We start from the raw sequence: 12,474 nt of genomic DNA on the forward strand, positions 1-12,474 counted from the left end.
TATAGTGATGATAAAATTTGTAGTTGGGCTTCTTTTAATCAGATGGAATTAAACAATGGGGTTTCTGTAGGCACTTGACAGCTGAATTCAGACAGAGAACAGTTTAGACAGCTGAAAGCCGGAGAAGTAAAGGAGATGGGGTGGAGCCTTTGTTTGGTTTAGATTATTATTTGACATTGTGGGAATGATATAAATGGTTGCTATGGGATCTTGTAGCACCTTTGAGAATAATTGAACAGAAGAAGTTGTAGCATAAGCTTTCATTGCAGCATTTACACTGTAGAATTAGTGCAGTTTGACACTGCTTTAACTGCCATGGCTCAATACAATGGAATTCTGGGATTTGTAGTTTTGTGAGATGTTTAGCCACCTCTGACAGAACTCTGGTGCCACAACAAACTACAAATCCCAGGATTCTACAGGATGGAGCCATGACAGTTAAAGCACTGTCAAACTGCATTCTGCAGTGTGGCAGTGAACATAGAGTTGAGTATACTTCCTCAGATCAAGTCTATGAAAGCTAATGCTGCAACTTATTTCACTCATTTAGTCTCAAAGGTCTTACAAGATCCCTTTGCATACTGATATTCCAGAGTAACATGGCTATATTTCTGAATTCTACTCACATAAATGATTGCTGTGATTTAAACAGAAAAATCAACATGTTAATAAGTATTTAGTAATTCTGGTATGACGTTGGTTTCAAGATGATCATTTCTCATAGCTTTCCCAGCAATCACAAAAGTGCTTTGACATGTACTTGAGGTACAGGGTATCAGAAGAAAGTTCCTCAAGTGGTCCAACAGTGGACCTCTCACCCCCCAAAGAATGGAACTGATTAAAATTCTTTCAAGCAGATACATGCCCAGGGGAAGGGGGAAACATAAAGCATCTATATAGTTTCCTTTCAGGGCAAACAACAGATTGTATATCTGTGTGTGTATGTTAAAAGGATATTGGGGATAAATAATTAGCCAGTACAAGTTACATTTCTACCTGTAAGGATTCTGAATGGGAATTTTTTCTGTTTCAGAAATGTTACTTTTGCAGTAAATGTAGGAACCAGGCCCCCCCTTTTCCTTAGGAGAAGTCTATAAAATTCATAAAATGAAAAGAAGTCATCCATAGTTACTATTGATAATAAAAAGAGCATGCCTATCATGCAGAGTCCAACAACACAGCCTTACCCTTTGTTATAAGCTTCCTCTTCTATTTTGGCTTTTGTCTCTGGATTGATGTCATCTATGCCACTCTGTGTCTGAGTTGAAGAAATGGATTCAGAATCAGGCTCCCCATTTGACTTTCCACTAACAGATTTGAAAATTGACAAGTGATAAGGAGAGAGGTACATTATTAGACTGCAAAATGCAAGAATGACAGTTTCTTTTCTGTGTATATTCACATATTGCTAACTGAAATGAGGGGCCAAGATCTCAAGTTGTTATAAATAGTTACAAATACCTAAAGGTATCCCCCACCCCACATATCAATTTATGTATTTCTATACATTTGGCTAGATAGGGCATGAAAACCAGATTGCTTTTAACTCCCACCAATTGGTCAAGTTCAGACCCCCTTCTGCAGTTGGTACTTAAAAAAAATAAAGTTTAAAAACAGAGAAATACAATCAAACATTTTCTAATGGCAGCCTCATTGTTTGCAGCATGGTCACTAGTGCCTCTGCCTTTCCTGGATCCTACTTGTAATTCTGGGATTGCTCTCCCCATATATGATTGGAGTCTATGCTGCAGAATTTTGAGCATGATTTTGCTTGCATGGGAAATTAATGCTATGGTCCTATTGTTGTATTTTGTGCTTCCTTTGTATATTGATAATTTCTAGTCTGTTGGCCATCAGGTTTTTTTCTCCATATTTATTAGCATATTTTAGTTAACACTAGAACTGTTTCTTTCTGCATGGATTGTAGCAATTCAATTGGAATGTCATCTGTTCCTGATGACTGTTCTTCCCAATTTATCTTATTGCAGCTTCCACCTCGCTTTCTAGAATTTGGGGTTCATCTTCGTATGGTACTTCATTCCCCATGTCATTAATTTTTTAAATTTTATATAGATTTTTTGTGGATTGCTTCCATCATCTTTTTATTTCTTTTTGATCTTGTAGTATGTTCTTTTTTTTATGATAGAGCATCCCTACCCTTGGTTTGAACCTTCCTTTGATTTCCTGGAACGTGTTGAAGAAGTCTCCTATTCTACCTTTTTGTTGTTTGCTGTTTCTCAACATTGATTATTATAGCAGTTTTCTTTGTCCTTGTGTACTAATCATTGGACAGTTCCTTTCATAGTTTTGATTTTGTTCCTATTTCCCTTTTCTTTTGCATCTCTACTTTTCTTTACTACTTTAAGTGTTTCATCTGTTATAAATTATTTCTTTTCTTTCTTTCTGGCCACTGTTAGCGTCTTTCTGCATTCTTCCTTGATTATGTCCTTAGCTTCTGACCATAGTTCTTCTGGTTCTTGGTCAATTATGCTTAAGAACTCAAATCTTTTCCTTACACCGTTGTAAACTCTGTTGATACATTGTTCAGATCATAATTTGGTATGGTTGTTTTTGTTTCCTTCAGCTTCACTCCAGTTTTTTTGATGTATGTAGTTCATAATGTGTACCACAGTCAGTGCTTGGTCTAGTTTTGCCACAATAATAGAGTTGCTCCATCTTCTGCTTTCAGTTAGATAGTCAATCTGTTTTTTGTACTGACCATCTGGTGATATGCATGTGTATAGTCTCCTCTCTGGTTGTATGAAGAAGGTAAAATTGCTGGCTTCACAAAATCAGTCGCTCTCCTGCTTCATTTCTTTTATTTAGTCCAAATCCTCCTGCTGTTTTTGATTCTTCTTTGCTGGCAACTTTAGCATTTGTCTCCTATGATTAGCTTGAACTCTTGTGTTGGTGTGTTGTGTATTTTTTTCCCTGAACTCTTTCATAGAATCTCTCAATTTCTTCTTTCTCTGCCTCTGTGGTTGTGGCATGTACTTGGATTATGATAATATTTATCCTTGAAGCCTTACTGACATGATTCAATCAGATCTTGCTTGTAACCTTTGACTACTTTTGCTACATCTTTCCTTAGTATGAAAGCCACCCTGTTTCGTTATGTCTGTTCACTTCCTGAGTAGAACATTGTGTAGTTATCTGAGTCAAAGTGACCCATTCCTGTCCATTTTAGTTTGCTCGCCCCTAGTATTGCTATGTTTATGCATTCTGCTTCCACTGGCTCATGCTTTTCACATTCCATGTTCCTATAATATGTGTTGTGCTGCTTTGGACAGTGTTAGCACCACTGAACATGTCTGCCAAAAATTCCCATTTTTTTTTAGTTCTTCTATTGTGATTTCCCTCTATGGCTCATTTCTAGCTCTGTTTTTGTGTTCTAGTCCTGCCTTTTGTTTTGTTTGCAGCTGTCCCATCATAGGTTTTTCTTGGTAAGAGGGTCTCCTAAGGAGGTTCAGCTTTGCCTCCCTTCACACAGTGCTAACATGCATTAGCTATGGTGTCACTGTTGTTCTCCCTGTAAGACCATACATCAGTGTCACTCACTACTACAGCTGCAGCTCAGTAGCTACCAGCATGTATCTTTTTTTTTTTTAAAATTATCATGGTTCCAAAATGTCAGAAAGACATTTCCTTCAAATGTATTCTGTATTTCCTGAAGATGACAAGCATTCTGCACTGGGAGAAAAGCTGCCAATGTACTGTAAACTGTCTAGGAAGTACGTACATGCAGTAAAGTTCCAAAACACAAGCGTATCCTGTGTTCCCAGCAGACATCTCTTGACAAAATGTGAAACCCTGGCTTCATTTGCTATGTTTCTTTGCACTTATGTTTAGAACAGAACTTGGAAACAATGTGATAGAAGCAACAGCACTGCTTGTAACACATTACTTTTCAAGGTAATAAAGGCATAACTATAATTTTAAAAATAAATAAATAAATAAAAATAATGTAACAAATGAGAACATTATCAGTTTCTCAGTTTACTAAAAGTATTTATCTTTTATTACTAAAATGTTGCTGGGTGACATTAGGATGACTTCTTGGCCACTGCTATATTTTTCAAGTGTGTTTTTCAAAAAAGAAAAAAACTAAAAGATTAACAAATAACTCATTTAAATATTGCAGTAATATTCAAAGATACAGCATTGGTAGGTCTGTTTCAGCATTAAAAAGCAAGAAAGCGCTTTGAGACTAACTGGTTTACTCTAACAAATGCAAACTGGGCCCCACAAAAATGTATGCTACAGTTACTCTGAAATTTGCTACTGGATTCCTTTCTGTCTTCTTTTAAATCTTGTGCAGTATTAATGAATTACTTAAAAAGAAGACAAAATACCAATGAGTGACAAGTAACAAATTACTTTAAAAATAATGTTTCAAGTTCTGTGCAGGAATATAGACCTTAGGAGACCCTGTGCAGGAATATAGATGCTGGTTTTCCTACAAATTTGCCTCCTTTACTACAGCGCTGTCAGTATTGTATGAGCCACTTCTTCTTGTCTTATAACCTACCATGCTATCTGTTTAGTCCAGGTTTGGACATTTCATATTATTTCAAGCTTAACCCAGTGAACTATCTAGGTAACTATACCAGATCAGAACATTTATCACTACTGGACAGCAGTCCTTTGACTTAAAATGATTAATGGGTTCAATGCTAATCAGCTGAAATTCCATGAAGGAAGTAGTTGGCCTACATAACCTATGTCCCACAAAGCTAAATGTAACCCTCTAGCTACATATCGTGGCCCATTAGGAGTTCCTCCAGAACATGAAATAACATAATTAAAAATTAATTCATACCCCACTGCATTAAAACTTTCAACAGTAGTTTTAAAATTTGTTATTTTAATCACTAAACACAAATGCAATTTTTGAAAAAAGGTTAACACAATATTTACTGGCTATTTATAGTCATTTTAGATTATTTTTAAATTAATGAATTTATCAACAAATCAACCAAGTTGTATCATTTAAAAAAATGTAAGCAAATCAAATTAAAATTGCTTTAGTTATTTAAGAACTTAAGTTTTATGGGTTAGCAAACTTCCTTTTTGTGGTTAGCCTGGGACAACTCCCCTATTTTAGGTCATCATATATGTTTGGGACTGTCACCACTTCTGGAGGTCAGCTATAGAGGAAGTAGAGGAAATAGCTAAGCCATAATTTATTGTTAGGGCTGGTATGCACCGAAGTTCTGCTTTTTGGTTTTGTGGTGCTATCTACCCTTGCAGCAAAATGCTAGCCATGGTTAGATTATATACTTTTGTTTAAAAGTTTTACTGTTTTCTCCAGAAGCCATATATCTGCTGGTAGTTTAAAGCAGAGAAAGAAGTACAATAGTAATAATATTGCTAATAAAATCTGGACAAACATAATTCTAGCCCTAGTCTTGTAAATGGATTTTTAAAAGTTACAACTGTGGAGTTTATCACTTGGTTTATTAATTCAGCTTAAATCTCCCAGTTTAAATTTCAATTCAGGCTGCATCCTGATTTTATCAGCAGGTTTTTGCCACCAAATTTGCTGGCCAAATACATCATGGGTGCAGCACGATCTCCCTAGACAACATAGTAGGAAAAACACTAAGAATGCTGTTGCTTTTTCCTGTTGCTTAAAGTTCAAATAAATCTGCCAAAAAGAATAATATAGGTCCAAAATTCACTGAAGAAATGATACAGTTTGAGACAACTTTAACTGCCCTAGCTCAATGATAGAGAATTCTGGGAACTGTAGTTTTGTGAGATATTTAGCCTTCTCTGTCAGAGAAGTCTGGTGCCACAATAAACTTAAATTCCTAGGACTCCCTAGCACTGAGCCTGCAGTGTGTTTTGGACCATTGTTAAACAAGATCTTTGAACTCTGTGTCCTTATCCTGTTCTATTGCCTTAAATTCCTTTAGAAAAAGAGCACTTTCTTTTCTGGCAGAATATAGTAAACATATGTGAACTCACTTTTCTACAAGTGCTGGTAAGACAGGGGTTGATGTCAGATTGCTTTTTCCATTTGATGACTCAGGCTGTGAATAGAAATTATTCAGATTAATTCAGATATCAACATTATAAGCTGAATGGGCAAAGTGTAGACTTTAGGCTGCATGTGGCCTGTTTTGTTTCGTTTTGAAGCCCTTAACCCCTTCAGGTTTCCCAGACTACCCCTTTTCTGGTCTAAAACGGGGATGAATAGCTGCTGCAGCTTGAAGCCCGCAGGAATAGCATTTTACATTAGGTTGTAGACCTCTCTGCACTGTTTCATATCAAAAATTCCAATTTTTCAAAACTACAACTAAGCTTCCAGCCATTTTTCTTGGTCTTTCCACAATAGCAGCAGGCCTGGAAGATCCTGGACCAGGTGCAGTTGCCCACCCTTGACATAAACTGTTTTTTTTTCCCCCATATGAAAAGGCATTACATGCACATCAGACATTTTCTTACCCTCCAAAACAAACTGATATCTACTGAGTGGCAATTTCCTGATGTGTATCTATTGATCTTTTTAATACACATTGCTCAAATAGCCTCAATATATTTCTACAGTGTGTGAAACCATGTGTGTGTTTGTGTAAAGATATTTTAAAAGTTCATTTCCGTAGAACTTAAATTTACCAGAGAAGATGGCATCAAAGGTACAGGTGATGTGCCAGTTGATTGGCCTGGTAGCTCAAATTTTGACACAACAGCAACACTGACTCTTCTTCGAGGCATCTGTAGTAAAAAATAAATTTCATTATACATGTGACACAAGATGATATCTCCACAAGATGTATAACCATATGAGTTAGAGCAAAGTATGTTAAATTACAACGACAATACTTTCAGTACAGCTATGAAGACATTTTATCTAAATTTTCAACTTACTACAAAAGTAACAAGACACCTGTCATCTAGAACAATTATAGAAAAGAATCTCAAAGTCTAGGATGTATAATCAGCCAGAAGCACAGATATAAAAAATACTACTCTTGAAGTTTCTCATACTTGACAAGAAAAGACATCTCAGTATATCAAAATACCCCATCAGCAAAATGATCAGCTCCCATGAAGTTGTTGTTGCAGGGAGAAAACTTCAGGGAAAAATGGGAGAGATTTATGTCTCTGTCCTGAGGTCCCACATTTTACTTGTAGCGTGTAACACCACCTCCATATCTATTCAGAGACAGGTCCAATTGTTTTGAGTGGAGCTTACTTTCTAGTAGCCTATGGACCTGAATAGCAGAAACTTCTCATTTTTGTAGATTGTTAAGGATCAACAATATGGCATTATGCTACATTATGCCAAAACAAAACAAAACAAAACAAAACAAAAAAACCCAAATATTAATCTGACCATTTCATTTTGAAGAAAAACAACCATGCAGAATTCCACTCTGGATCAGAGCCCTGCACTATCTGCCCTCTGAAAATCCTTCATCCTTCCATACCATAAATTGCTGTTTCCCACAATAGTTGTTCTTATATGAGAACTAAGTTCCAGAATGCTATGATAAAGCTAGTCTAGGGGGAAATATTTCAAATGTGAATGTTTCTACAAAAGAATTTAAAAAATGAATAAGTTGGATGGTAGTAGAGAGACCATTTCCCTAGCTGGGAATCAAAAAGAGGGCCATAGAAAGGAAAAATAAAAAGGTGAAAAAAATGGGATAACTGGAAATATAGGCAAGGCATAAGTGAACACAGTAACAGAAACAGTGGGCAAAGGGACGAAAATGAAGCTCTCTCATGAGAAAAAGGTTCCTTTTTTGGTTTTATCCCCAAACTGCATTAAAAAGTCAAACATTTGTTCACATGCTATTTCCTTTGACTTTTCTCCCTTTTATAACATTTTAATATTGCCATTAATGATGTCCTCTAGGCATTTTACACAACTTGCAAATCAACAAAATACAAAATAAAATCCAAAACAGGGAAGAAATAACATTTAAAGAAATATTAATATAACCGATATACAACCAGCATAGAATCAGCTGAGGATCAGCATAAATATTAGCCTACAAAGTCAGCCTAAATGCTAACATGGGAGAAATTATTAATGTTAAAGATCTAACATGCATTACACCCACTAAAGACCTGGTAGAATAAAGAGCTCTTCTGTTGGTATCCTATGTAATCACCATGTAAGCCTTTTTAAGGATGGCATGGCATTCCATTACAAGGGAGTTTATTACACAGGGAAAAGTGGAAGTTTAAAAGGGTCAGAACCCACGGTTATCCACTGTATTAAGCACAATTGCATGAATGGCTTTCAGACGATGTTGCACACAAACTGCTTAGAAACCAACAAGAAAGTGACATGATTTTAATGTTTTGTATGATAATTGGTTTTAGATGTTGTATAGTTTTTAATTGGTATGGGTGGTTGGTTTGCACATAGTTGGGGATATATGTTGTTTATAATTGTTGTTTGTTGTATTTTTTTGTTGGAAACCGCTATGATCTACACAGGAATAGCGGTATATAAATAATAATAATAATAATAATAATAATTATTATTATTATTATTATGAACCAGGAAATAAGCATTTTCAGGAAAATATTGGACATTAATGTCCATTTCATTCATGAATTCACTTTTTTTGCGCAAGTGCTCTAGTGGGAAAGCTACTTGCAGTTTATTCACTGGATTTTCCCTGTTTTTGTGTTTGTTGCCAGATAATTCTTTGGGCTGAGTTTACTTCCAGTGCTGCAGAATAAGTAAAATAAGTACCCACCCTTCTTTGTAGCCAGACCTCTTAAAACAAACAGTTGATGCAAGGGCAGAGAGAGAGAGAGAGAGGGATGAGAGTGAATGAATGTTTGCCTCAGAATGTTTGTCTGAGTCCTGGCACCCCCCTCTCTCTCCTGCCTCAGCCTCAGCGATCCCCAAACTGTCCCATTTAAGGGATTTTGGATTTCATCTCCCAGAATCCCAGACTGTCGGCCAATATGGCTGAGGCTTTTGGGAGCTGAAGTCCAAATCCCTTAAAGGGAACAGTTTGGGGATCACTTCAGCCTTCCCTCTGAGTCAGAGCTCTTAAAGAAACAGCTACTGAGGGAAGGCAGGGACACACACACAGATTTGTTGTGGTCTATGTGTGAAAATCATTTGCGCATTTGATTGCTTTTTTGGGATGCACATGCTTTTATCATTATCAGGATGGAGGCACATTTGGTCCTGTCATGTGAAAAGCATTTGCGCATTTGCGTGCAAGTGTATATTGATCTCAGGTTCTGCACGGGATAACAGCACTTTGCATGTGAAAAACATTTGTGCAATTGTGAGTTAATAATGGGTTCTTACCATTTTAAACTTCCAATTTTTCCCTGTGTGATAAGCTCCTAAGATACCCTCTCCCAAGTGGCCACCTTCCTCATCTCTTTAAGTGAGAGAAATCTGGAGGAAAACACCAGAATAATGGGTCACTGACCTTTGGGACTTTTTATAACCATGGGCATTTGCACATACAGTTGTCACTAAACAGTGCATTGAAATTTGGAACAGTACCTTTCCAATAGAAAGAGACATGGATCTAGATGTTCGGGGCACACCATCTTCTATATGGAGAGAAAGGTAAAATAAACCCAACATAAAATAATTGTTATAAAAATAAGAATGCCACAATCAAAATACTAACCAGGACAATTTTCTACCAATATTTTACACTGAAAAGTATATATGTGTAAAGCAACATTGTGCAAAACAATGAGGTATTCCTTTTTGTTACAACAGAAATGTGTGGGGAAAAATTGACTGAATACATTGCATTTTGATATTATATTAATTAATTGTTGTTTTTCTTCTAAAAAGACTCTCATGCTCAATTTTTCAGGGAAAAATATTTAAATTAAGGCAAACAATGTTGTTGAACTAGAGAAACACAATTCTTTTTTGTTTATTTTGCTGGTACAAAGGCCTGATGAGCTCCATTTCAAGTTTGAAAAGCAATACAGTGATGTGTTTTTAAATTTTTGGAAAGACAGTCTGCATTACCAGGTGAACCATAGCTTCTGCTAGAATTCTGATTAGCAAGTTTTTTGTACTCCATCAGCTCAGCATGATCCTTTTCATATGTTCTTTTCAAATTCTCCACATACTGCATCATAACTTCAGTGGCCTTTGACATGCGTTTCTCCTATAAAGAAGAGATGAACCAACATACACAAGAAATTTTAAACAGCATGTTAAACATCATGTTATAGCTTTTAGCAAGCAGAATGACAGGATCTATCATTTTTGTTTTCTTCTCTATTTGACCTTTTTTTTTAATTCTCAGGTTTAATTCTATAAAATTAATTATGACATTTGCACATTTAAAAAATTTTCTGAAAAACAAACTTAAACAAATATTTTCTCTATTTCCAACAACCAAATTCAAAATATACAGGCATTTCCAGCATGGAGAAGATCATGTTATACTTGCCTGGCAAACAGGTGTTAAAGATGAGGGGACCTCTTGGGGGGGGGGGGGAGGAGAGAAACCCTAATTCAGCAGTGACATGGGTGACTATGGCCAAAAAGTAGATAAGATTCAAAAATTGTACAGAACTATAGCAAATGGGGGTATATGTATGCTAGAAACTCATCAGTTCTCTATCACCTATGTTGCTGTCATGGTTTTGGTCTGAAGTATCTTAGGTATTATAGGCGCGGTACATACTGCCCAAAAAAGGTGGCCTGCCGGTGCCTGTTTTCCCTCCACAGGGAAGCTGCAGCTGCCAAATGGTGCAGCTTCCCTGCAGAGTAAAAAGAACCTGTGAAAAGTGGGTTTTTTTACGCCACAGATGCAGTGTAACAAATGTGCCACAGTGAACTATTGGCGCACTTGTTACGCAAGTGTGTACAGGGGGCCGCCACTGTGATGCCCTCATCAGGTGCTAGGGTTGAGGGGCATGAGGAAGCACCGCCCTGAGGCAACCATAGCATGTCACCATGACGCCGCAAAGGGCCGGTATGTACCGGGCCACAGTCTGGTTAAGGACACAAAAAGAAATCGCCAGCTCTTTTCACAGAAATACAGATTCCTGGGAAAGTGAATGACTGTTTAGCTAGTTTCAAGTATGTGATATAGACATGCCCTGAAAAAGCACACTTTTAGTTCAGATCATTGGGTCACATGTATTTTCTTGGCAACAAGACTTAAAACTTCTGCCAATAGCCAACAAAAGACAGCAGAGTGGAGCATGTGCGAAAGAAAGAGGACTAATGCTGGAGTAGGCCCAGCAAAGTCTGCCCATATTATTACCAAGCACTGCAAGTTTTGCTTAAAGAATAGTAAAAATAGATTTCTCCTCTTTTTCTGTGGGAGGAATAGCAAGGAATATCATATTAACTAATTGCTCTGACTTTGTATACCCCAAATCTTCCCCAATTTACACTAAGGATTTACTGTTCCAAGGATCTTAGGTAGAAAGTGTGGACAAAATCTTTTCCTGAAACCTTGGAAATATGTAGCTAGTAATAATCCATATAAGGCAACTTGTGTTCAGACCTGAGAGTTTTGGGGGTTCTTTGAGGAACACACCTGTTCCTCATGATTGTTGCCAAGATTTCCTGTAACATGTGATGACCTCAAATAATAGAAAATAACTTATGGTATTTGATTTGGATAGTATTACCTGGCGAACAGCACCAACCATCTCAGCCCGACTCGATAAACGGGAGGATAAACGATTCAGCACAGTGATATCCTCCAACAACCTCTGGTACATTTCTCTGTGTTCAGAGTGATGCCATAAGGCAGCTGAGGACTGAAAAAACAGCATGCCTAAATACTGCATATGGAGCAAAAGAACAAGCTTGAATCAAGCAGTCATTGCAATCCACTATTCTAGGTTGTCTTCCTTAATGGTTCTTTGGTAATATCCAAACTAGGAAGGCTTCTCCAGAGAAAAAACACCCTTTATTGCACTATTGCCAGTTACCTCCAAGGCCTAAACATGTCTTGAAATTCCACTATAGACATCAAAGCAAGATCTTATATTCTAGGCATCATTACATGCTTCTAGCAATCAGGAATTCAGTATTAACATCAGAAATCAGACAACATCAGTTTATGTGTGTGATTTGATCATAACATGCAGGTGTTCTGTTTGTTTCCAAATCCAAGGACAGCATCCTTCTCCCACCCTTAAACTTGCCTAATCACACAATTGGGGATCACACCCCTATGTGCTTCTCCTGTCCTTCTCCCGTGGGCAAAGTATCATGGAGCCATCCCCACGTGCTTCTCCCACTGGTAAAGTGTCATGGAGCCACGATTTGATATTAACAGGAGCTCCTATTAAAACCAAATAATGGCTCCATGACACTTTACCGATGGGAGAAGTGTGTGGGGATGGCTCCATGACACTTTACAGATGGGAGAAGTGAGTGGGGATGGCTCCATGACACTTTACACATGAGAGAAGGATGGGAAAAAAACACGGTGGTGTGATAATCTTTGGGCCCTCAATCGCACGATTAGCCAAATTTAAGGACGTAAG

General features: G+C 37.2%; 1 protein-coding gene across 1 annotated transcript in view; it reads right to left on the minus strand.

The window, feature by feature from the left end:
* IRAG1 (inositol 1,4,5-triphosphate receptor associated 1) overlaps positions 1 to 12,474 on the minus strand; it is a 135,408-nt gene that overhangs the window by 10,882 nt on the left and 112,052 nt on the right. The window contains exons 28-33 of the mRNA XM_089521182.1: positions 11,608 to 11,739; positions 9,983 to 10,124; positions 9,497 to 9,546; positions 6,622 to 6,720; positions 5,971 to 6,035; positions 1,188 to 1,307 (exon numbers count right to left, since the gene is read on the minus strand). Of these exons, the coding sequence (XP_089377308.1) occupies positions 1,188 to 1,307; positions 5,971 to 6,035; positions 6,622 to 6,720; positions 9,497 to 9,546; positions 9,983 to 10,124; positions 11,608 to 11,739 (608 nt within the window). The remainder of the gene's footprint in view (positions 1 to 1,187; positions 1,308 to 5,970; positions 6,036 to 6,621; positions 6,721 to 9,496; positions 9,547 to 9,982; positions 10,125 to 11,607; positions 11,740 to 12,474) is intronic.

The sequence above is a fragment of the Sceloporus occidentalis genome, unplaced genomic scaffold, assembly GCF_023333645.1.
Source record: "Sceloporus occidentalis isolate IW3139 unplaced genomic scaffold, rSceOcc1.0.p SCAF_4, whole genome shotgun sequence".
NCBI lineage: Eukaryota > Metazoa > Chordata > Lepidosauria > Squamata > Phrynosomatidae > Sceloporus > Sceloporus occidentalis.